At 40.3% G+C, this 23,459-nt stretch overlaps 1 protein-coding gene across 1 annotated transcript in view; it reads left to right on the top strand.

The window, feature by feature from the left end:
• Positions 1-23,459, top strand: part of BANK1 (B cell scaffold protein with ankyrin repeats 1) — a 146,924-nt gene that overhangs the window by 105,249 nt on the left and 18,216 nt on the right. The window contains exons 11-13 of the mRNA XM_086464796.1: positions 13,497-13,593; positions 15,145-15,441; positions 18,248-18,520. Coding sequence (XP_086320922.1) covers positions 13,497-13,593; positions 15,145-15,441; positions 18,248-18,520 — 667 coding nt within the window. The remainder of the gene's footprint in view (positions 1-13,496; positions 13,594-15,144; positions 15,442-18,247; positions 18,521-23,459) is intronic.

The following is a 23,459-nucleotide window of genomic DNA, read 5'->3' as shown; positions in this document are numbered from 1 at the left end:
GATTGGTCTGCTAAGGGAGCAGTAATTTAGTAACTACACTGAAAGTTCAAACAGTGTAATTGCCATCAAGTTGAAAGAGAAGCTCTCTGGAGAATGCTTATCATTTTGCCCAGAAAAAAATTAAGAAAAGCAAGAAAAATTCTTATCCAGCTAGATTGAAAAATTAACCTGTTGTTGAGATGGGAGTGCTTTTGTGGAGTTTGCAGTGATTACACAGCCTGTCAAACAGCAGTGGATATTTTGTTCAGTAGAATCAGTACTCTACAAGATTTGAAAGTCTTTCAAAAAGTCGTGTGGGTGTGTGAAGAGTGAAGTAACAAGAATTGTCGTTAAAGTAGAAATGAGCTAAAATGAGTCTGAGGAGGAATTTTATTTTTGAATGCTCAGAAGAAAAATCCCTTGATACTCAGTAGTTAGATTAGAGAACAGCACAAATGCTTAGAAGAGAGAAAGCGAGCACTGCAGTGATTTGATTTTAAAAAAATATATTTTTCTATATATCAGTAAATTAAGTTCTGTGATTGGAAGTCCCTTTTTTTTCTCCTGCAGTAATGTTTTCTGTCAAATCTGTAGTCATAAAGGCTGTATAATAACAAATAGACATTTAAAACACAGAGAGGGATACGGTTGTCGACACAGCAAGCTTTTACTTCATTTTTTGTTTATTGTTTGTTTCTCAGTGGTCGTGAAGGGAGGGCTTTTTTTTCCAGAAATTCAGTTTAAAAAAAAAAGTTGAGAAAGTTTACTATGATTTGATAGACAGGCATACAAAGCAAGTGTGAAGTTACACAGAATAATGATGCGAATACGGATCAGTTTAGGGATGCTAGTTGGCTGATACGCAGTGCAGTAGATCTGCTTGTAATGGAGTTAAAGGCAGACAAGCAAATGAAATGGTTTAGTAAGGGAGCCCAGAAGGAAATTACTTAAGATTACAATAGATTGTTTCAAATGAAGCAATTCTTTTTGCTCTTATTAAAACATCTGAGCCCAAAGTTGGGTATTCATTGATGTTTTAATTTGTTTAGTTTCTTAATATACTGCAAATCATCTGTTTCAGTCATACATTTACTCCAGACTGATCCCAAAATCATTAGATTTTAGCAGTGGAGTGTTTCGTGTCTCATTTCTTTTGTTCTATGTAATCATCTGTCTTTGGTAGTTGTGTGCATTTATATACTTTCAGCACATTGACAAGAGAATTCTAACTCTGTTATCTTTTAGTATTGCAGAAAATATGGTAGCTGTTGGAACTTCTGGCAAGCTATATGCAGAAGGAATTTTACAAATTATTGTGAATATCACAATATTATTTTTACTGTCATTCGGTGTCCTTGCTCGATTTTCCCAACTAATTTAGTATATGTTTGTTTTGTTCTAATTTGTAAGGATTAGTTTAATAAGAACACAAGTATGCTTGTCTCTTAGATCATGAGATACTCCTGATTTGAACCAATATGAACAAAAGGAGAAACCGGCTGGTTAAACTGAAATCCATACAGATAAATAAAGCAATTATATGCACCTACGACTCAAAAAAAGAAATCTGTGCTCTGGGAGTGATGATGCCACAACAGGAACATGCCTTTGAAAGAAAATCTTGTGTACTGCTGAGGTAGAATTGGAGAATGGTTTGGGTCAGAAGGGAATTTTAAAGATGATCTAGTTCCAACCCCCCTACCCTGGGTAGGGACACTTTCGACTAGATCATGTTGCTCAAAGCCCCATCCAACCTGGCCTTGAATACTTCCAAGTGTTAGGAGTTAAAGGCATAACAGATGTATGTTAAAGCCATAATGGGGCTAGGGGTCATGTATTTAAGAAGCAACAACACTGCTGCTTTTATTAGGTACAGACACCTGATAAAAAGCCACATAGTGTAAGCAGCTGCATGAGAAACTAGAAAGGCATGAGGGGTTTGCAATAAGATGATTACTTGCTGCCCTGTGAAGTCATTTTGAGTAATAGAGTAATCACTGCCTTTTGTTCATAGAATGAGCAGCTTTATTCAAAAATACAGTTACTGATCTTAAATACCCTTTCTTTTTGCGGTCTGTCTTGTGTGGCACGCACAGGTTTGGGTCAGTTGCTTCTTGCTCAGCTGGCTAATGGATGTTAATGGCACTGTGGATGCTGTCATCGTGTATTGCTATCACAAGGCCTCAATAAGACGTGGAAAACTGAAAAGAAATCATGGAAAACATAGCACTGGACAGCATCAGTGAGGAAAAAAAAAATCCCAGGAACTTCTTATGCCCTTGCACTTTTCCTGTAAACGAGTAGAGCAGAGAAGAGTCTCTAACTCGTTTCTGGGCATTGGATGTGCTGATCTCTCTGGCTCAGCAGTGCTGCATGTACAGCTTCTGGGCACAGCCTGAGATGTGCATGAGTCAAAGAGGTGGTATAGAGCTGAGGTGCTGGAGCACACACGCTCCTTCATCTGTGGTGGAGAAGGAGGAAGCTGAGGGCTTTGTACAGCAGCATGGAGTACATCGGGGGTGGCTCAGCCATGCTCTGTGAGAAGACAGAGTACATTGCCTGTCACACAGCTTGCTCTGACAGATGGGGAGCAAGCAGGAGAAGGCAGCAGTTTGGGCTGGCAGGATAATATATGCTGTTCTTGGCTTTCTCTAAGATAAGTCTTGCTTGGGTCAGGAGGCCAAGTTCAATGGTTTCAAGATCCAGCCTCCGGGCTACTCGCCCCACACTGCTTTAAACTGCTCTCTGTTTCAGCATTTTATGGCAGAACATGTGCAGCAAAACTTCTCTCCGCCCCCTTTCCTCCCACCTGCCCAACTTTAAAACCAGGTTAGATTCCCAAGTGTTTTTTGTATTTGATTATATCACTGTATTGAATGTTTCACTGAGCTCATGCTTTAGATAAATCTGTTTTCTCATCTGTTTTTTTGCAAGCACGAGTTATCAAGCAAGGTAATAGGGTAGTAAAAGTGCTTAACATTAATAAAGCTAATGAACAGCAGTGTTGGATCTGTCCTCATGCATGCAATCAATTTTATGAAGCTGGGTTCTTCAGTCATTTCTTCAGGTGCTCATACAGAGCCCTGGGAAAAATGAGTAATAAATACTTAAACACTTCCAATACTTTGATGAATATTTTACATTGTGGAATATGTGAATATTAGTATCGTTAATGCTGACTTGAGAGTTAGAAACATTTTTATAACCAGAATGGCTGGTCACTAAGCTGTAGCTCAGAGATACAGATGGAACTGAATGAAAGAAAGTGTTTGCCAAATTGTCTGCTTGCATTTCATGAACTACTGAGAGTGCAAATGGAAAATACTTCCTAGAGTCTATCTGGTTCTCACCTTTGCAGTCTGGAAAGCTCTGGTAGGCCCAGGGACAAAGGGTATAGTATAGGCCGGACCATAGCAAGGGTGGGACAAAAGGAGTGTTAACTGTGAAGATGGATGCCAAATGATAGTATATTTGAGGTCCCTTCTGCTTTCATTGCTGCGTCTGGGGTCTAAGCAGACAGTGGTGGCAGGTGTGAGGAATGGTATGAGCAATTCACCTGGTGTTGGAAAAAAAGTCCAACTACTGTGTTTCAACCTGTCTTCTCTGAAAGCAAGAACACGCATGTTAGAAAGCAAGTCTGGTATGCCTGTGACAGGGAATAGAGGAAACATCCAGCTAAGGAAAAAAAAATTCTTCTGTCTTGCAGTTCTGAGATGGCCTACCCTATTTCCATCCTGTTTTTCTCTGTGCTTAAGTTCACTCCCCGTGAGAGGATGCTGTAGCGAAGGTTGTGGTCTGTTAAGTGATGCAAGTTTCCCACCTCTGTAATCCCTGCTTGTTGAGGTCTGTATCCACATCAGCCAGAAATGCACTGAAACCCTCTGGTTAATAAAGCCTTCAGAGCACAAGAGAGGACTCCTTCCCCCAGGAGACACCCAGTACCCTTCTTGGTCTAGAGGACAGACCTTTTGGGTTTGGCAGCACAGTTCACCTCCTGTGGAAATAAGTAACCTGCCAAGTATGCCACTTGATATCTAGTAGCAGGAAAGTGGTGTTTTATTGTCGCTACTGCCTTCTGGGAGCAGATGGCATTGAGCAGGCCAGCTCTTACATGTAGGCCAGGAGGACAGCCCTTTCTTTTGGGAAGGGCTCTCCACACTCATCCCAAGATCAGTTCTTACTGGAAGACAAGGTTGTCTTCATTGTCACTGAAGTGGGAATGTTTGTCCATCAGAAACAACCCTGAAGTACTCCATAAAATTAACCTTAAAATCGTTACCCTGGTAGGACTTGAAAGTTGGAATCTAGTCCTGCTTTTGCAGAATTTAAGTCCTTTCTAAATGAAATGTGGATGTGTCACCTATCCAAAACCAGCTAACGTTAAAATGCAGACAAAGTTGGCTGTGTAGAAGGCACTTGGAAGCAGTGTAGGGGTAAGAAATATATTATGTTGATGCTTTAATGCTAGGTAAGGACAAGAGCTGAGTTTCCAAATGAGCGTGTTAGGGTCAAAACTGACAAACAATGCAGTAATGAAACACAAACTGATGGAATCATTCGAGAAAATATTTTTCTGCTCCTGAGGTAAGAAACACCAACATAGGGCACAGAATGTGAAGTGCGACAGAATTTTGAATGATACTTAATCTCTTTCTACATCTTTACAGCATACATGAAAGTGGATTTTGTAGGAAGACCAGATAAGGTTTTTCTGTGAGGGTTTGGTTTGTTGTTTTTTTTTTTTTATCAGAGTCAATCCTGGTTTTCAGTTGTGCAGTTTGTGAAGAGATCAACAAGGTTTCCATTAGGTCAGGAAGTCACATGGAAAAAGCCATGAAATTACTGAAAAGTTATGTCACTTAAGAAAAACAGGTTCATAGTTTTCTTTTTGAATTATCTGGAAGAGGCTTTCCAATTTGCACTAGAGAGGGTGTAGAAACTGGGGGGATTGTTTGTCTGTTTAGGGGGGGTTTGTGGGTTTGTTTTTTTTTAACAAGTTGACCTTTTTTAGAAGAATCCAGCATACTTTTTTAGAAGGAAGCCAGCATATCTTCTTTTGGTGTTCGTGCCATTGCTTTGAATTGAAAAGATGAAAAAACTTCCCTCTCTATTGGACTAGAAAACTTCTCATGATCATATTAGTGCTTTTGTTCTCAAAAATAAATTGAGACTTAGGTTGCTTATGCTATCTTCTTTTTCTAGAATCTTAAATGTTGATCAGTAGTGATTTGTGGTGTTGTCTGCAAACTGAGAAGGCAGAAATTTCTTTACAATTTCATTTGGAGAGGATTTTTAGCCTAAACAAATAATAAGGAAGATAAAAGTAGGCCAGTGCTCAAAAAAATAGGTACTTGTATAAAAATTTAAAAAAATACAGAAATTGAGGTAAGGATACAGTTCTCTTATGTGACAAAACAATTTACAGTTACTTCGTATAACAGATAGCTGATGGAATAATGTACATGACTTATATCACAGAATCATAGAATACCAGGTTGGAAGGGATCTCAAGGATCATCTGGTCCAACCTTTTTTGGGAAAAGCACAGTCTAGACAGGATGGCCCAGCGCGCTGTACTTCAAAGTGTCCAATGTTGGGAAATCCACCACTTCCCTGGGGGCATTACTCCGATGGCTGATTGTTCTCATTGTGAAAACTTTTCCTCTTGTGTCCAATCAGAATCTCCCCAGCAGTAACTTGTACCCATTCCCCCTTCTCTTTTCCGTGTGACTCCTTGTAAAAAAGGAGTCTCCATCTTCTTTGTAGCTGTAATGAATTTGATAAGTGGTTGGGGGAGGCCCTCCCATTGAACTGGTCAACAGTTTATGTCTAAGAATACGAAGAATAAGGAGACCCTTCTGTTGAGCCACAAGGTTTAGAGCGGACCCCTTTGCCCTCTAAACTCCTTTTTGAAGAGCAGTCTAGGTGCGGCTAGATCCACCCTTAGTCCCAAACTTGGGCAACAGTTTATGATATGCATGTAGCCACTTACTGAGTCAGCGTTTGCCTGTTTCACAGTCCTGCCTAGGACTTTCAGTGAGACAGCTTCACAAAGTTGCAAAGAGACGTAATTTATTAAGGCAACAGATACAGCAAGTTCAGAATTGCTGTTGATACATTAAATACACTTACTGCAAAAACTGAGCTCGAGTTAGTAATTCCTGGGTAACATCTGGCTAAGTGTTGGAGGTGTAAGTCTTCCCAAAGAGGCATTCCTGCTTGGGGCAGAGAGAGGTCCAGGCCCGTAGACTGATTTGGTTAGTTGAAATTCTTTTCCTCCAAAATAGATTCTAAAGACTAATTTTGTACCTATTGACAGGGTAGGACTGAGTCATATCTGATTGGCTCCTAGCAGGCTAATGGCCCTATTAATTGAGGGGGTGGGAGGAAAGCAAACACTTGCTACAGATGTAGATGACTCCTCCAATTTTGTTGGTACAACCTCTGGCTATAAGACCTTTGCTCAGTCCCAGCAGTCCCAGTAGTTGGGCAGGGTTGTAAAACATCCAGATTGCCAGGTGTAAGACTTCCAACATCTGTGCTGGGTCTTAGCCAGATAAGCAAAATGTTGATCCTCCGCTGCTCATTGTCAGGTAAACAACAAGTGCACTAATTAGGCTGCATTCCTGTCCAAGGCTGGTACAAGATAAGCACACTAATTGCCTGCATTCCTGTTATGTGGCAAACTGGGCAGTTTTCCCACAGTACCCACCCTTTAAATACTGGAACATGGTGTTACTGTCTCCCCTACACCGCCTTTTCTTAAGGCTGAACAACAAACCCAGTTCTCTCAGCCTTTCTTCATATGGCAGGCTTCCCAGTCCTTTAATCATCCTTGTGGCCCTCCTCTGGACTCTCTCCAGCCAGTCCACATCTTTTTTTTATGTAGCAGGGACCAAAACTGAACACAGTATTCCAGGTGTGGCCTAAAAAGTGCTGAGTAGAGTGGGATAACGACTTCTTTGTCTCTGCTGGTGATGCCATTGTTGATGCAACCCAGCATCTTGTTGGCTTGCTTTGCTGCTGCAGCACACTGTTCACTCTTAATGAACTTGTTGTTGTTGTATATGAAAGAGTATAGCTTGTTCAGGAAACATAGTCAAGGGGAAACAGGAAAAAGTGCTGTGTTTGCGTACCAGCCAATGCATAGGCTTGCTCTGAGGTCCAGATCACCAGCATGTGCCTGGGAAGGAATACAGCAGGAGACGTTACCCGGCAAGTTTTTAAATGCATTGGTAAGGTTTTGACATTTAAGGTGAAGGGAAATAGCTAGAGGACGTTTTTCATTTTAAACAAAGACGACAAAGTCATTGAGGATGTCCAGACAGGATAACATTGGTGAGAGCAATCAAGATATGTTATTATATACAGTTCCTATGCTGGGAATGAGAAATTACACATAATAGCAGTAGATTTTTTTAAAAAAACAAACAAACAAACAAAAACCCCCCAAAAACCCGTATCTAAATGCAAACTTACCTCACTGTGGAGGAAAGATTGAAAATGCAGTAAGAGAACAACCCCAAATAGGAGAATAAAGTCCATAGGAAGTAGAAGCTGTATCAGGTCACTAAAGTCAAAGACAGAAGGGTAGCACAGGCACTTAAGGACATTATGAGAAATACCAAGGTACCAAATGAAATGCAGCCAACAAGAGAAATCAGAAGTAATAAGAAATGTGTTTATAAGGCTAGTTTTCAGCGATTCATTGTCAAAATGGAAAGGCTTATTGATTAGAGTAGTCCTGATTCCTGTACTATTCAGTACCCTATTAGCAATTTAGGTAATAGAAAGATTTTCCAAATTCCTTCGAATGCCAAGATCCAGTGTAGTGATTTATGCGTGGGCGTACTCTTATCCAGTTACTTGAAGTTTTGAAATGTTCCCAGTTCACATCTACTTCCAGGTTTGAAGCTGTTGATTTTACTTTTAAGAAAGGACTGTATGCAGTATTGTCTGCACTGAAGAGAAAGAAAAGATGCTAAAAGTATAAGTGCAAATGAGTCCATGTCGACTCAGTTGTCTTTTATAATGAAATTTAGCTAAAATAGTGATTATTTCTTTAGGATGCACTGACCCCAGAGACATCCATGTACCTGCATAGTTGGTATCAGATAATTTTAAAAGCACCACTGTTCTTGTGTCTGGGCCCTACGTGCCCTCGCAGCCTTTCTAGCAAGCCCATGTAGACTGTAGTAGCTTTAATCAGCATTTGGCAACTTGTTTCTCAGAGCCCCAGGGGAGTCAGGGCTCAGCAGAGGGAGGGGGCAGCTGTGGAGTCTTTCGGACTGCTGCATCTCAAGGAAGCCACACGATAGAAACTGTTTCTCTTTTGGTGTTCAACACAGGTTCAACTCCAGGTGACTGGCAATGTTGTCTTGTTGCTTAATAGTCAGAAGAGGAGGCCTAAAGCTGTGCCTGTAGGACAGCCATACAAAGGTTGTCCTCTGATCTGAAATGCTGAGCTACAGAGTAGTGGGAGACAGATGAATGAGCAACACTGTTCTTGGCAGAGCTGCAAACTTTGAGTGTTGGTAGCGGGATAAGGAGGAATGTTGTGGTGACATGTTATAAACAAATTAAACAACCAGATCTGTCTCAGCTCTGAAAGAATGTGCCTTAATGTGACTGAATAATATTTTTGAGATGTCCACTATCAAGCCTGAATGCTATCCAGCAGGCAGCTGGAAATGGTGCTAGAGTCCAGAAGAAGATCAGTCTTTGTCCTAAACAGGCAGCACCTTCAGTTTAGTCTAGTGTTTGAAGTCTCGCTTCTCCCAGAAAAAGGCCTAATGAAGAAAACCGGTAGGCAGATGGATTGACTGAGGTGTGAAAATTGAATTAGAATTAAAATTTAGATGTGGCCTGCAGTAATCCTATAAATTATGGGCTTTGTGAGACTGGCTGCAGGGAGCTGCCTTTTTTGTGCTCTCCTACTTGATATACTGGCTACAAGAAAGATAATTTGTACTGAAAAGGAGAAGGGGATCACCTAGCTTATCCAGTAATGCACTGACTTTCAGGAAAGCAAATCTTGTCTCAAGGAAGGAACACATGTTGTTCTTCAGTCATCTTTTACACAGGATGCAAAAACATTTCATCCTGAAGCAGAGGATATCTGGGGAGAATGCTGCAAAGGATATCCTGGTAGGTCTGGCCAAGTCTGGCGTACATGTAGGGAAGAAAATAGTCCAAGTTCTAGTGTTTAATGGAAAGATTCACTGCAGAGCCCCACAGAATATACATTTCATTTAGTGTTGTAAGTGGTTCTGGAATAATGTGCCTTGTTCAGATTTAAGGAGTTTGCCAAGGCAGCACGTGACCTATTAGGTACAATGACACTGCACACTGGAGAGCAGAGAGCTGTGACTTTAGAAGACAAAGTCTGCAAGGAACGGGCGGATAATCAACAGAAGGGCTGACAGATTTGTCAAGACAGAGACATGAAACTGTTGAGTCCATGTCAGCGTTTTAATGTTGTACTTGGTATTTAAGCCTAAGCAAGCAACTCTTTGTTAGTCCATACAACAATTTAAATCTTCCAGTGTGCTTCTGTGAGCTACCCTATGTCACGTCGGGGAGCTAACTTCCAGGGAATGATAATTCTTTTTTAATTCAGCTCTAACTAAAGAAAATGTCTTGTCAAAAGAATCAGTGAGAATTTTACAAGCAATGGTAAGGATTTTCTCCAGCAGTTTTCCCGATTGCTGCAATCTAGAAAAACTGAGAATGTAGGAGAAAGCATGAATTGCCAAATTATAACATAGGCATGGAAGCTTCTGTTACATACTTTTTTTTTCTTTTTTTTTCTTTTTTTTTTTTAAGAAATACTGGTACCATAAGAATAGAGATGTGAGTCTGGATTTAGGCTCATAAGGGATGTAATTATTCAGGGTAAAAAAGATAAATGTATATACAGTTGAATTTCAACTTATTAAGGGCCAATTTTCTGGAAGAAAAGGACAACTAATAAGGAGACAATTGGAAAACAGTGGGATCAAGCACATAAGAACCACGAGTTAATGAAGTATTACCCTAAGCATTGTCCCAGGCCCAGTTTAAGCACAAAGATCTGATTTTGAAAGCTGTCGAGCAATGTACATAAGGAGTTCTGTGTTGCTCTAGGAATATAAGGTATGAATATATTTTTATATATATATATTTATAACTTATACGTAAAGACTAACGTGAGCTGTAATTGATATATTTACCTGTGAGTTACAGTTTATAAATGAAGTGCTGATGTCCAGGTGCTTCTCACTTTTGCCATAACTTCATACAATATCACTGTTGGTTAGATTCCTCTGAATTCTTTAATGTTTCACTTCTCGCTGTACAAGAAGGTACAACACACCAAATTTCAATGGTGTGGGCCCTTCCTAGGGGGACGTTTCCCTCTCAGTACATATTCACTGGAGAGAAGTATTTTTGAGGGGTGAGAAAATCCTTTGAATAAGAAGGAGGAAATCTTTAAAAAACACACCTTAAAAAGGATGGCTTTTCAGAAGAGCATTGCAAAAACGCTGACAAGATGGTTATAATAATTTTGCTAATGGCATTCCTAAGTAAATAACTGAGGTAAATCGATTCAGGCTTTGTATAAGAGGGACAGCTTTGAAGCTACTCAAAATCTTGGCCTTTTGAAAGTCTTTAGTTTGACATGAAGCTTAATCAAGACAGTTAAAATACATAACAGGAAGAAAATTAAGTGTCTGCCTTTTGATGTTGAGAGGTGGTGTTTAATCTTAGGACTTGAAACATCATCAGTCTCTTGGAGGACTTTCAATTCATTCCAGCATTCCTGTTCCATCTTGATATAAGGAAATTTTATTGCTAACTCATGAACTAGTTTCAAAACTTTAGAGCCCTTTCCAGTAGTCTATTGTGAGCAGTTCTGTGCTGAAAACAACTTTTTAATACCTTTTTTTGTAATACCGGGTTCCAGTAAAGCTAGTTCTTCCTTTGGAAGGTGGCTTGACATCCATAAGAAATCTCAGTGTAAATCAAAGAGCCTTTTTCAGCCAGACTGACTCAAAAGACTGTAAAGTTCAGGCCTGTGTGCGTATTTTGCACCATGCCCTGAATTCTTCTGTGGAAATGTCGTGCTGGCTATGCTATTACATTCAAATTAGGTGACCCAGCCCATATAAAAGATGCTCCAAACCTAAAAGTAATGGGCATTTGTTCAGGGCATCATGGCAAGGTTTGCAAGCTGACTCATGGCATTATTCTGATTTAGCTATGTTGCTTTGCATTCTGAAATAAGGATACTCTCCACTGTCTTTGGAGACACCGCACCATTTTCAGCTTCACAGTCTCCTCACGCGCAGTGTCACAGGAGGCTTTTATCAATAATTTGTGCATTTTACAGACACTTTTTCTAGTGTAAACAGGTTTAGTTAAAGACTGATTCCATCTGCTCAGCTTTCCTGTGTCTCCCAGGTCCAGGAGACTTTTAGGAAGTGTAGTCAGGGGCTAAACTTCTGAATTGCATCCTGAATTGGCTGAGATTCAGCATTATCAGTGGAGCCACTATAAGCTGGCAGGGCAGGCTGACCTTCAATCTTCTGAAACATGGAGTTTTCAAAGATGCATATTAATCATATCTATTCTATTGTTTTCCTGTGAGTCACCAGGTTTCCTTCAGCTGAGAAGTATTTATGCCAAAGAAGAAAATCAGAAAGTGCTATTTGTTTCTTCCTCTTACCCTTTTGACCTCATTCTGCCAACTGTATATCCATGTGTACTTCATGTTTCCAAAGATAAAAGTGAAACACCTTGGAAGATTTCTCTGGTGTGATACTCCACTGTAATAGCGGGAGAGCTTAATACATCTAGAGCTCTGCTTGCTTCATTTCTTCTGCACATATCCTCTGTTCACAGGAAAAATACAGAACTTATCAGAAGATCTTTTTTTTTTTCCACGACTGTACACTTACATTTAGCACATGCAGGCCTAAATCTTTTGAAAGTAAGTACTCTGAAAAGCTCTAACTTCAGGGCTTTTAAGAGGTATCATGTTTCTGTGAAGTATAGAGGAACCAGATAAACAATGGGGAAGTTCAAGCAAAACAAGGGGGTGTCACTGATGTGCACATTATATAGACATAGAAGATAGAGATTAATACTTTATTGTTGGAGGTAGGTACAGCTTTGTGGAGATCCAGCCGTGTTCTTAAAGCAGCAAAGCAAAGCGGGCCAGGGAGATACCTGATGCACAGTCTGATGGCTGCACTGTCTTAACACTGGAATTCATGAGATGGCTGTGTACAAGAGCAGCAGAGGGAAGAAGGCATTCTCAGTTCCCCAGAAAAACCCACTATTTCTCCAGATTTTTTCCCCTTTCACACAGTGAGAACTCTGTCCCTGAGACAGTGGCTGTGGATGCCAGGAGGCAGCAGGGTACTTGGAACAAACTTCTTGAGAGTCTGGCATGAGCTCAGGGGAATTAGTTTCTGCCACCATGCAGAAGGGTATAACCACTCATTAGCTCTTCCTCTTGATTTCGCTGTTCACTAATCTTCTTGTAATTAATCTTGCAGACTGGATGATATAGGGACCATGCTGTTTCCCTGCCTGCTTTGGGGTTGCTATATTCAAACCCCCAGAGCTAACATTTTGTGATTCAAAATTCCTGAATAATTATTGAGGGTTCCGTTGTGCCTGCGCAGATAGTTTCATATTGCACTTACATGGGAATGAAGGTCCTGCTGTATTCCTTGAAAAAATTCCAGTTGTTTCTGAAAATCAGCAATTAACGAGAGTGTGTTGTATATTTTAAAACAATAGAACTGTCTGTAGTTGTGTTACAAGTTTACTCTGAGTGGCTATGGGTGAGCATAAGTTTGTACCTCTTCTGCTTGAAGAAATACGTGAATAGCGTTTTAGGGAATCAATTGTTCTGACCCTCCTAGGGCTAATTTTGAATAGCACTGTGTGAACGTAACGGTTTTCTAGAGGAACAAAAAAACCCAACACTCTGCCACCTTTGGGTGCTGAGGTAAACTGCTAACATGCTTTGCAGTCCTGTTTCTGGTTTTTCAGTGCACACGCGGCTTTTCGTACCAACCGCTAGGATACAGGAACTATTTGTAATGAGCTCTCCAGAGATTTCTTGCACTCTGTGCGTCCTTGAGCTACTCAGTAACGTCCTCTAGGCTTTCTGTTTTTCTGTTACTGATCTTTCTCATTACCTATGAATGCTTCACGGTTGGGAGCAGAGGTGGGAACTGTCTGGATAGCCCAGCGCAGTGCTAAGGCAACATCAATTAGCTTCACTCCTTGCCGTGTAAACTTGGATATCGCTTCATGGCAGAACCTTGTGTCCTTTACGTCTACCCAGATGTATGTGTGTTCCTTTTACCTATAGTATGTGTACTGCTACATAGTTGCAAATGCATGCTGTTTCTCTCTCCGCTTTCCCCTTGGTAGAATGTTGAATATTCTATCGATAGCAGAGTGTGAAGGTAGGAGATGATGTCACCGAAACAAATGTTCTCCTTTATTTTTGTTTCTAGATTAAAACAGCAGATAATGTCACCAATTGCAAGAAGGAAGCAGAAGATGACGACACTTACGTGTTTATGTTAGGCTCAGAAACTCAATCAGCCATGAGTAAGTCATGTTGTTAGACAACTTTATCAATGACAAAGCATGTGCTGTATTGAGTGAGTGGTATTATGGACAAACCAAGGGGGGAGAAATTATTTTAATACTTTCAATTTCCACATGTTACTGCAACTTCCAGAGAGGGCAGATGTCCTAGGAGAAGGGGGAAAGCAGGTGAAGGATTCAGGCCTGATGACAAAGGCATCTCTCAGCAAGACAGATCTCGGTGCAACCACCCCTCCTAGTAAGTTCTGGAAATCTGTGATCTCTGCTCTGAATCTAGGAAACAGATGAATTCTCCAAGTTCTCATAGAACAGCCTTCCTACAGGTGTGACCAGCTCCTATGTGGAGGCACAGACAGTAGACATTTTGCAGCTTGGTGTTCACATATCTAAGCATGGATTGATGACAAGCTTGTTGATAAACTGTGTGGTCATACGCGTTCCCCTTGAAAACTGCAAAGTTGCTTGTTCATGTTTACTGATGGTGTATATTTTACAATTGTTTTACGGTATCACAGATCTATAAAGCTAAACTTTATCCTGTTTCTATCTTACGTGTTTGTTGAGAATTTTGTCTTTTCAGCTGTCTCATATTCTGTATGAAGAGGATGTTTCTCATTTACTGAGTTTAAACTGATTGCTTTAGCACATCTAGGTAGATGATAGACACTAAAAAATGTGAGCTAGAAACCTGGTTAGCCCTGATGCATTTTCATTGTCTCTGTCACACTGTCTATGGGAACACCTCATATGTGTACCGCCTATGTGGAAGAAGAGCTGGGATTGTAACAGTGGGCTGTGTTAGCCAGCTAAATGCCTTAACCTCCCATTTAAATCAGTGGTGAAAGGAAGGCATCACCAAAGGATAACTCAGAATGGAAACCTCCCTCAAGGGCTCGTTATTGCCTGCTATGCATTGGCTGTAAGTTTGCTGACAGACTTGTGTGGTTTACTTGGTTGTGTTACTGATGTTGACTACACAAATCTTGATGCTGTACCTAGTGATTGAAATGTACGCTTTCACATCCCTCCACTATGTTCCTGTTCTGTGGTCCGTGGGCCACTGAAGACAGGAGAGCTTCATTTTCACAGGAGTGCAGACTCGTCTCCCAGGTGCAATGTTTATTTCATTTTAGAGAGTTAAATAAGCACCCAAACCCCACAGTATAAAAACAAGTTAGACAGCTGTGTGAGCTATGGCTTTATTTTACTAAGTGCTGCACTGTGCTGCATTGAAAGTCAAATAATACAAATTATGGAGGCAAGGTAAGCATGTGTGATTTCATTCTGACAGCAACTCTAGAAAAGTTTAACATTTGTGTTCCCGAAGATGGTGTGTATCAGAGTAGCAAGATACAATAAAAACTTCCACTGATGATTTAGTAAATATTTAAAAAGCTGTTCACTGACAGTATGTATTTGACAGCTTTCCCACCCTATCAGTTCATAAAAGTTTTATTAGCCATTGTATTATTTCTGTGGGAGTCCTTGAAACAGGAAATGTTTCCAGATGGCAAATTTTAAATGAAATAATGCATTCTTTAGCATTAAAAGCTAAGGAGAACCCAGGAGATCAATATGGAATTGGATCAAAATGCCAACAAGAAGTCGAGGTGGATGAGGAAAAGAAAGATGATGTAGAAGATAGCAGAGAGGAGACGGAACATGAAGATCAAGAAGAAGAAGATTCATGCAGCTTTCACAACAGTCCTGACAGTTTGTATGCCAGCATACCTGATGACCTCGAAGAGAGCAGGAAAGACGGCTTTTTCGGTAGGAGGCCACCTCCTCCCCCCCCTCGAAATCTGCCTGGCATCCTAAGAGAGGACGAGCCGCCCAATTTATTCCAAGGTACGATCTTGGGAGGAACATAACCCCAGATACGAACACATGCAAGTGCAGACTAGGTGCTGCTGTAGAGATTATGTATGGTCACTTCTTCCAACAGCAGTAGCTAGGCAGTATTGCCCTGATTCTGCAAAGCAAGCATGTGCATACGAATTTTGCTACATCAAGATATTCATGAGAAGGTATGTCAGCTCATACTGTGGTATGGGCTGCTGGGTTCCACTTTCAGGTTTTCCTCAGTCTACCCATCTCAGAGAGCTGCCAGATAATACATGATGCATTGGATTTACAAGAGAGGCTTGAAACAAAAGATTGAGCATGTATTTTTGTCAAGTTGACTTAAGTATTTACCATTTAAAAATACTAAATACAATCTTGATTTAATACAGCTTGGAATTTCACAGGTAGAATTAATAGAAAGTGACTGTGGGGGGAGAAGTAACATAATATTTTATTACATTTTAGCCAATGTTGTGGTTAGAAATACAAAACTATATTGTGTCACAGATTGAAAAGAGGGAGAAATTGTGACCTTTAATGAAATGCTTTGCCCTTTTTTTTTGCCTTTTTCTTTTTAATTCTTCTGCCCCAGGGTAAAAATCTAAAATTTAGTGTTGGAGTTTGATTCAGGTGATGAGAAACTCAAAATACTATTTGCATCTATTTCAGAAGGGATGATTATAATTTTTTCACATTGGGAAAAATAAGTACGCAAAAGAATTTGAGTTTAAATACCAGTCTTGAATAGTCACATAGGGCATAAAAAACTTATTATTTGTCATGGACACTAGTGATACGTGTGCACACAAATTGCTTCTCAGTTTCTCCACTGCTTATTACTGTTAACTCTGTATTTAAATGTGGCGTAACGTAATAGAGTCTTAAATTACTATCGCCAAGCACTTTGAAGTTCACATGAGTAGATAGAAATAGCTATCTAGCCTTATAGCCTGCTACGGGTAGGTTTTCATCCTGTTTTCTTTCTGTGGAAGAAAGAGATGGCTAGATGCAAGTTATAGGTAGATTGTAGGAGGAAGACAGACAGAATAAAATTGAAGATGCATTTGGCTTCCCACGAAATACCAAACTGCAGCTACACGTGTGCATAAGTGAGGGGTCAGGGTTGGCATACAGGATTTGCTAGTGTAGGTTTGATATAAGTGCCTGTCTTGGAATAGCTCTCATGTGGTTCTACCATCAAGTAATAATGTGACCCTCTCTGCCAAATACAGATTGTCTGTATGTGGGTACCAGCAGGGAGTTTGTCAGCTATGTAGCGTCCTGTGCTGAAAGCTGTGCTGGTACAGCAGAGTTCATGTAAAAACACTCCTCTGTGAACAGTTCATTTAAAACATGCTGTGAATTTTCCTGAATTGTTAGTCTTGGTTTCAGCACTGGAGCATGGGCTGGGGGGTCTAGAATTCCTCTAAATGAGGACGATGCTTACTTTCAAAGAGGAGCTCTAATGAGTCATTGCTACGTATTTTCAGTCAGCCACTTGCTTTAGGTGTTGCTGTGGAAAACGTAAAAGGCAAGTCCCCTCATCTTGAAGTCTTTGTTTTGGCAGTGGCATGAGAGTGCCCCCTGTGGGAGTTGAAAGAAAGAATATCCTACAGAGAAAGAAACAGAACATTTATAGTGACGTAGAAACGAACTATTTTTCATATTAAATATGGCAGGTGTATTAATCCCACTTGTTGTTTTAAAACTTTTTTATACCTTAGCCAGAATACATGTTGGTAGCACGCATTAATAATACGTCCCATTTATAAATGACACGTCCCATTTATAAATATATCCCACTTACAAAGATTGTTTAGCTTCTCTGAACCCATAAACAGATAAAACAATCTTTAAATAGCAGCTAAAGGATTGAAAACACCAGTAGTGACCACAGCCTAGTTTAGCAGATACACATGTACGGGCAGTATTTACAATACAAGGAAAACATGACACGGTACAAGAATTCCAGGCAGGTCTGCTGTTTTTGCAGGAAAAACGGGTAATCAGCCAAGGAACACTAGCCTCGGTAACAGCTTCTAACTCTTAGCAGTTTGTGAGGTTTTTAAAGACGTATCAAAACATACCCAGGTATCGGGAAACTCATTGATTCCTTTTAGTACTGTAAAATGTAAAAGCTAAAGGAAAGCAAGTTCTGAGTAGTTGAACAATGAAATATGTGAAATATAGGGACTACAGAGAGTCAGAAAAGTTATTGGGATGGGGGGGGTTGGATAGTCTTAGCATAGATTATAAGGGGTTATAAATTTAATCTGTGCTGTAAGGAGCTTTTTAAATTTTTTTCACCTTGTCCTACAGTACATCTTAGTAAAGCCATCAAAACCAAGTGGGGTGTTGAAGATGTAGAAAAGACAAAACCTAACGTTTTCTAAATTAAGTTTCAATTCTGAAGTCATTATTGCAACAGCTAACAAATAGCCTCACTCTCCAAAATGCCAAGGGCCACAATTGGTTTCACCATTAAAGAACATGTTTGTATGACTCTTGTGGGGCAGCTGGGACACTCAGTATTTCTTTTAAGTAAGCCCGTTTATTTGGGGGCTGATAGCTAAGCATCTATTTTTGATAATCTGGTGTGAAATCATGAGGAGGCCCTGAAGCTGGAATTATTCCGTTGGGACATCATCTCTACTGACTTAGATCATCAGAAGCCTCTGAAAATCACAGCACTTTAGTTTAGAAGTGAAATTAGGTCTCTGAGTTACTTTAGGAAACTCTAAAGCTTTAAGTTAAGTCCTAATCTTCTTTCTTTACCCTATATGTGGAGCACAATTCCTTGCTTTTTCAGAGACGAATTTTGTGGAGGACAGAAGAGAAAGAGAACGTGGCGATGGACTCTCGTGCTGCAGAGAAGACCAAGCTACATGCGAGACAGACAGCGAGGAGGAACACCCATACACTTTCATGGAACTGGATGAATGTGTGTATGATTTCATACTGGCTGAGGAGGAAGAGAAAAGGAAAGAACGTAGGTCTTTTATCATGAACAGGCCGCCAGCCCCTGCCCCTCGTCCCCAGTGTTCGCCCGTCAGAGAAGAGAACACTCCCTATATAGTACAAGGTTAGTGCTGCTGCTTTCGAAATATTTGCTGGTACAATATAGGCCTGTCTCTTCTGTTGGTGAATAGTATTTTTTAAAAGACTGAGATCCTTGTTCAGTTACTTTCAAACCAACAAATTGGTTGATTCAGTCAACCTGTTCTCACCTTTCAAATGAGCTGAGAACTTTCTGACTAATGTTAATTTTCAATTTGCATCTCAGCATCACTTTTTTGGTTTAATTTTAGAAAAATTATGACAATATGATGGAAAATTAAGAATCACTGGGCTAGCTGTGAGTGCATCTGTTTTAACAGTGCGATACAGAATGTGCTGTTTGAATCACCTTTCCTTTCAGTGGCTTTATCAAAATGTTTTTACTGAATTCTAAGAGAGAGATTTTAGCCTTTTTTTTTTTTTTCCTGACAAGAACAGTAGGGAGAAATGCCTGTGTGAGAACTCCTCTTTCAAATACTGTTTCTCCAATGCAAGATGCTAGAAATGGCCACCTGAGGAAGGATTATGTCCTTATACCATTCCTGTGAAAACTGGGGGACCTTTTTGAGCTTATTCATGGAAATGTAAGGCTGGAAGAGATTTCAGGTAGTCCAATTCAGACTGAAGCCAAATTTCAAAATAACAAAAGGGATTTCTGTGAACCTACTGTGGAGATCTCTATATAAGCCCAAAAGTCCCTACTGCCTGCGTTTCCAGGCTGCACTACAAAACCTGCCAGTGTGTAAGAATATGCATAAGAATAAATGACAGAAACCTAGGCTGAGAAAGGACACCCATAGATTGCTTACTCCATCCAGCACATGGTTTGCACTAAAACAGGATTAATACTACCCAAATCATCCTATTGAATACAGAGCACCTCCTTTTTCATGCCCATTTCAGTCAGTGATTTATTTTATTCTTCCTAGTTAGCTCTTTTCCTCCAGGCTGTATAACTCCAGGTGAGGGCCAGAATGTGTGTGCTAATGCGTTCATCATTTAGCTGCTCTTTCTTCAGCACGTTCAGGAGGTATAAGGATGAATCATTGTGGCAGTTAAGTGTAATCCAAGAACAGATGTGTATAGGGGGCCTGTTACAACTACAAAAGTCCTGAAATGGATGCTTTTACTGAGATTGCCGGACCAGTGTCTCAAATTTTGGTCTTCCATCATCATAGACAGGCCAATGACTTGAAAACCCTTACTGTGAAGATGCGTTATTTGTGAGATTGCTTTTACTGTCTTTTATTGCACTGGAGTGTTTCTGCTTTATCTACCCTAGCTGTTCACCAAGGAAGAGACTATCAGAGGAAGTGCTTTGATGGGGCTGTGGTTCTTTTACACCCTATATATGTATATATACACACACCCCCAAGGTTTTTAGCTTTGCTCTTATAAGCAGGTAGTGATAGACAAATTACTTTCCTGTTCTGTGAAATCCGCCTCTGACTCAAGTTCATTTCCTTATACAATACATGAGAAAAATGGAAGTGCTTCAGGAAGGCTTCAGTTGACAACGCAGGCCTCTGTTTTGCCTGGCTGCCCTGCTACTTCCCAATCTGGAGTTTCTCCCTCGCCTGTTTTGTGCAGGGATTCCTGAGAGAGTGAAATTTTAGACAGAAGTGATATATCTTCAGCTGAAAGATTTTTCTTGCTACTTGGATTGGCAATTTTTGTCCTTCTGCACAGTGGTTAAAAAATGCTTCATCCGGTCCAGCAATATCCCAGTTTCCAGTTTATTACATTAAAACTGCTTATAATTGCAAAGAAAAGATTGTTTCGGCTGCAAGAACCAGAAAATTTCATTCCAGTCCATCATTAAAATCTGCATGTGTTCACAGCCATTACTTTATAATTTAATCTAATCAGTGTAAAATAAAATTACTCTGGCCAGTGCATATGCACATTTTTCATCCCTCAGATAGATGGAAGATAGTTTCAGGTTTTGTTTCCATATGTTGTGTTAAAAAGAGCATTGCAGAAGTTGCAAAGTCAAATCATCACCAGTTAGAATTGAGGTCATTTTGCTGTTTTACTCCTCCTCGCTGCCACAAACATGACAATACAGTCCTTAAATATACAGCCACGTGCTGCTGTTGATCAGAGATAGTTAGTTTTATCTGGTGTTTAAAGTGGGTGAGCATAAGATGCAAAACTCTTCAGTGTTTTTCATTCCCATTTTTCTTTGAATATAACTAGTGCCTGCCTTCGGTCCAGTGTGTTGTTTCAGACCCTGCTGTGGTGAACCTTGGATTTGTTCTGTGTCCATTGTGGTTTTGGATGCCCAACAGAAAGTAACTAAGATGCCATTCTTGAGAACAAGCATTATGTAATGCTTTATTCGCTCAAAGAGGAGATCCCCTTGGTTTCAGTGGCCACTGTGAGTGCTCAGAGCTTCAAATTAAATCATTAGCATGTCTAGTCAGCACCGTGACATCAGGGATTCATGAGCCCAATTGCTGGCTCAAATGACTTGGGTTACACTGGGGCTTTGCTGGAGAGAGAAGTCGTGTTCTGCAGAAAAACTTCTAGTTACTTAACTAGGGCATCCTTCCCTCCTCTGTGTTCTTTCTCCATTCGCTAATTACCTTTTAACTTCTAAAACAAATTAATATTCCTGTAAGAAACAGGTTGTCTTCACTGCGCAGTTCTGGTTGATCTTCAGAACTGTTTCCTTCTGGTGTTCAGTAAGACACAGGTCCTGTGGGAGAAATATGAGTAGAGAATGGAGCATGATGCACAGAGGATCACACTGTCACCCACAACTGGATCCCCATGTACTTTGGGAGTTCATGGAACGAACACGCTTCATGCCCCAAGGACTGCAAGCAGGCGCTGTTGTGATAGTGCCATGCAGAGATGTAAGAGGAGGATTTCTTTTTGCCCTTTATGTGCTCACAGAGGTGATGGAAAATTATGAGCTCATTTATTGACAAAAAAAAAAGTGTAAGCATTACATAGCAGAAATGCCTTTTGCCTCTTGGATTGTGTGCAGGTTCCTCCTTTTTAATTTATTTTTTGCACCCATCAGGACAAATCAAGTGGCTGAATTCCCACGTGGGCTTTCACCACACCTTTGAAGTCCATGAAGTTACAAAAGAGTATCTTCTCCTTTAAGCAGAAGTGGTGGTGTTTGCATGAGAATAGCAGCAAAGAAAGTGAGCAAGTAGCCCTCAGTGTGATAAGTAGCTTTCAGATATATGGAAGCTCCAGTTTACACTAGGCAGAAAGCCTGCTCCGTGTAGATTACCACTTGGTGCTCTGCAGAATAGGATAATGGAACTGTTGATCTATAGAAAACAAACATGGAACTTCACAAGCCCATATTTAGAGTCTCTTTCAGAGCAGGATCTACAATTCCAAACCTAGGCAGCAGACACTCAGTGATGCAAGTTGTCATAACTGAACTACTGCAGTTTACAGTTTGAGCATCTGACCTGAATTTGCTGACAAATAAATACTGGGAAACATGAGTGAGATGAAAGATTTAAAACATAAATGTTCTAATCACTTTTACTCAGTTTCATTTATTCTATTTTCAAATTTTAATGAACGTGCAAACTATTGTACTGAGCACTGCTAAACATGCTGCATCTTTAATAAGCAGAGAGTACATTTGTTCTTTAATTTAGACCAATGCAAGAATTCTGCCTTCTGTGTGAAAGGCTCATCAACCAATGGAGCTGCAAATTGGCGCCAAGTAGCTTGTTGTCCAGATGGTGTGCACTCTTAGTGTGCTCCCTTTCCATTCCTGAAGTGTTTAGTATTCCTCTGTAGGTTTTTTTGGGTTTTTTTAATTCTGTGCTGCCAAAACAACTGTTAAATAAATGTATGACAGTGTTTTGTTTTCTGCTTACAGTGCAATTTTGATGTTCCCTACTGATACCAGATTTGCTTGAGCTGGAAACTGAAGTCCTCGTATTCTTAGGACAGGTGCTTGAGTTCCTGTAGCACCCCCCTATCACTTCTAAGTCTGACCTACCAGGACTGGTTTGATCATTTACCTCTTATCAGAGACCACCAGTATGAGAGGGGTTCTCTGCAGCGAGGACGCCGGTCCTACAACAGTGTAAATAAAACTTCATATGCTATAGCCTTTGTTCCTTTGCAAACCTTCCCACAAACCTCCCTGAAAGAATCCCCTCTGTGCACTGGAAACGTTTTACTATTTTAAGATAGCTATCTGTGGGACTTCACATAGGGTTAGAAGTGGAAAAATATGTTTCCCAGTTACTATCCCTGAAGAGAATAGCATTCTCATTGCTTATCAAAATCACAGAGTATGCAGTAAAAGTAGCAGCCAGTGGATGTTTTTAGGGAGGCAGAACATCTTATGTACGGAATAGACAACATAAACCCAAATGAAAAAAACAAAATCCACAATGGAACTGTTAGTGTCTTGGAAACTTATCAAGGCGATTACTGAGAACCGTAGCGATCACATCCTGAGTTAGTAATTCTTATTATGCAGGTTGTTTAAATGCTCTAAAGCAGGGGTTTCCAAAGCAAAGCCTCAGAGCCCATGCAAACTGCAAAACATTTATGTCCCACAGAGGGGTTTTTTTAGTACTTTCCTACAGTGAGTATAAAGTGCTGCACTGCAGATGAATTTCATTATGCGTCCCCAACTTAAGAGTGATTTTCCATGAATAAACTACTAGGATCCGCTGTTCAGCTGTCTTAGAGCACTTAGACTGTTTTTACAGACCTGGCTGGGAAGTGGTATTCTGGCTTCATCCACTGTGTTCAATCAAATATTTTGCTATCTTAACTTCAGTAGATTGAAACATGTACTGAATAAGGTGCACAGAGAGAAAATATTTATACGATGCTGCCTCGTTGCAAAGCAAACTGTTCTAAATAGCGTTATTTCTGGCAAAACCAGATATAGAGTCTTCCCCTTTTTGCTTTTCTCTACTGAAGAAAAATAGGACTGCAGAAGTATAGTCAGGTTTTACATGCTG

This window comes from Leptosomus discolor, chromosome 4 (assembly GCF_034619465.1).
Source record: "Leptosomus discolor isolate bLepDis1 chromosome 4, bLepDis1.hap2, whole genome shotgun sequence".
NCBI lineage: Eukaryota > Metazoa > Chordata > Aves > Leptosomiformes > Leptosomidae > Leptosomus > Leptosomus discolor.
The sequence above is the reverse complement of the archived record's forward strand: the minus strand, read 5'-3'. Positions and strand labels throughout refer to the sequence as shown.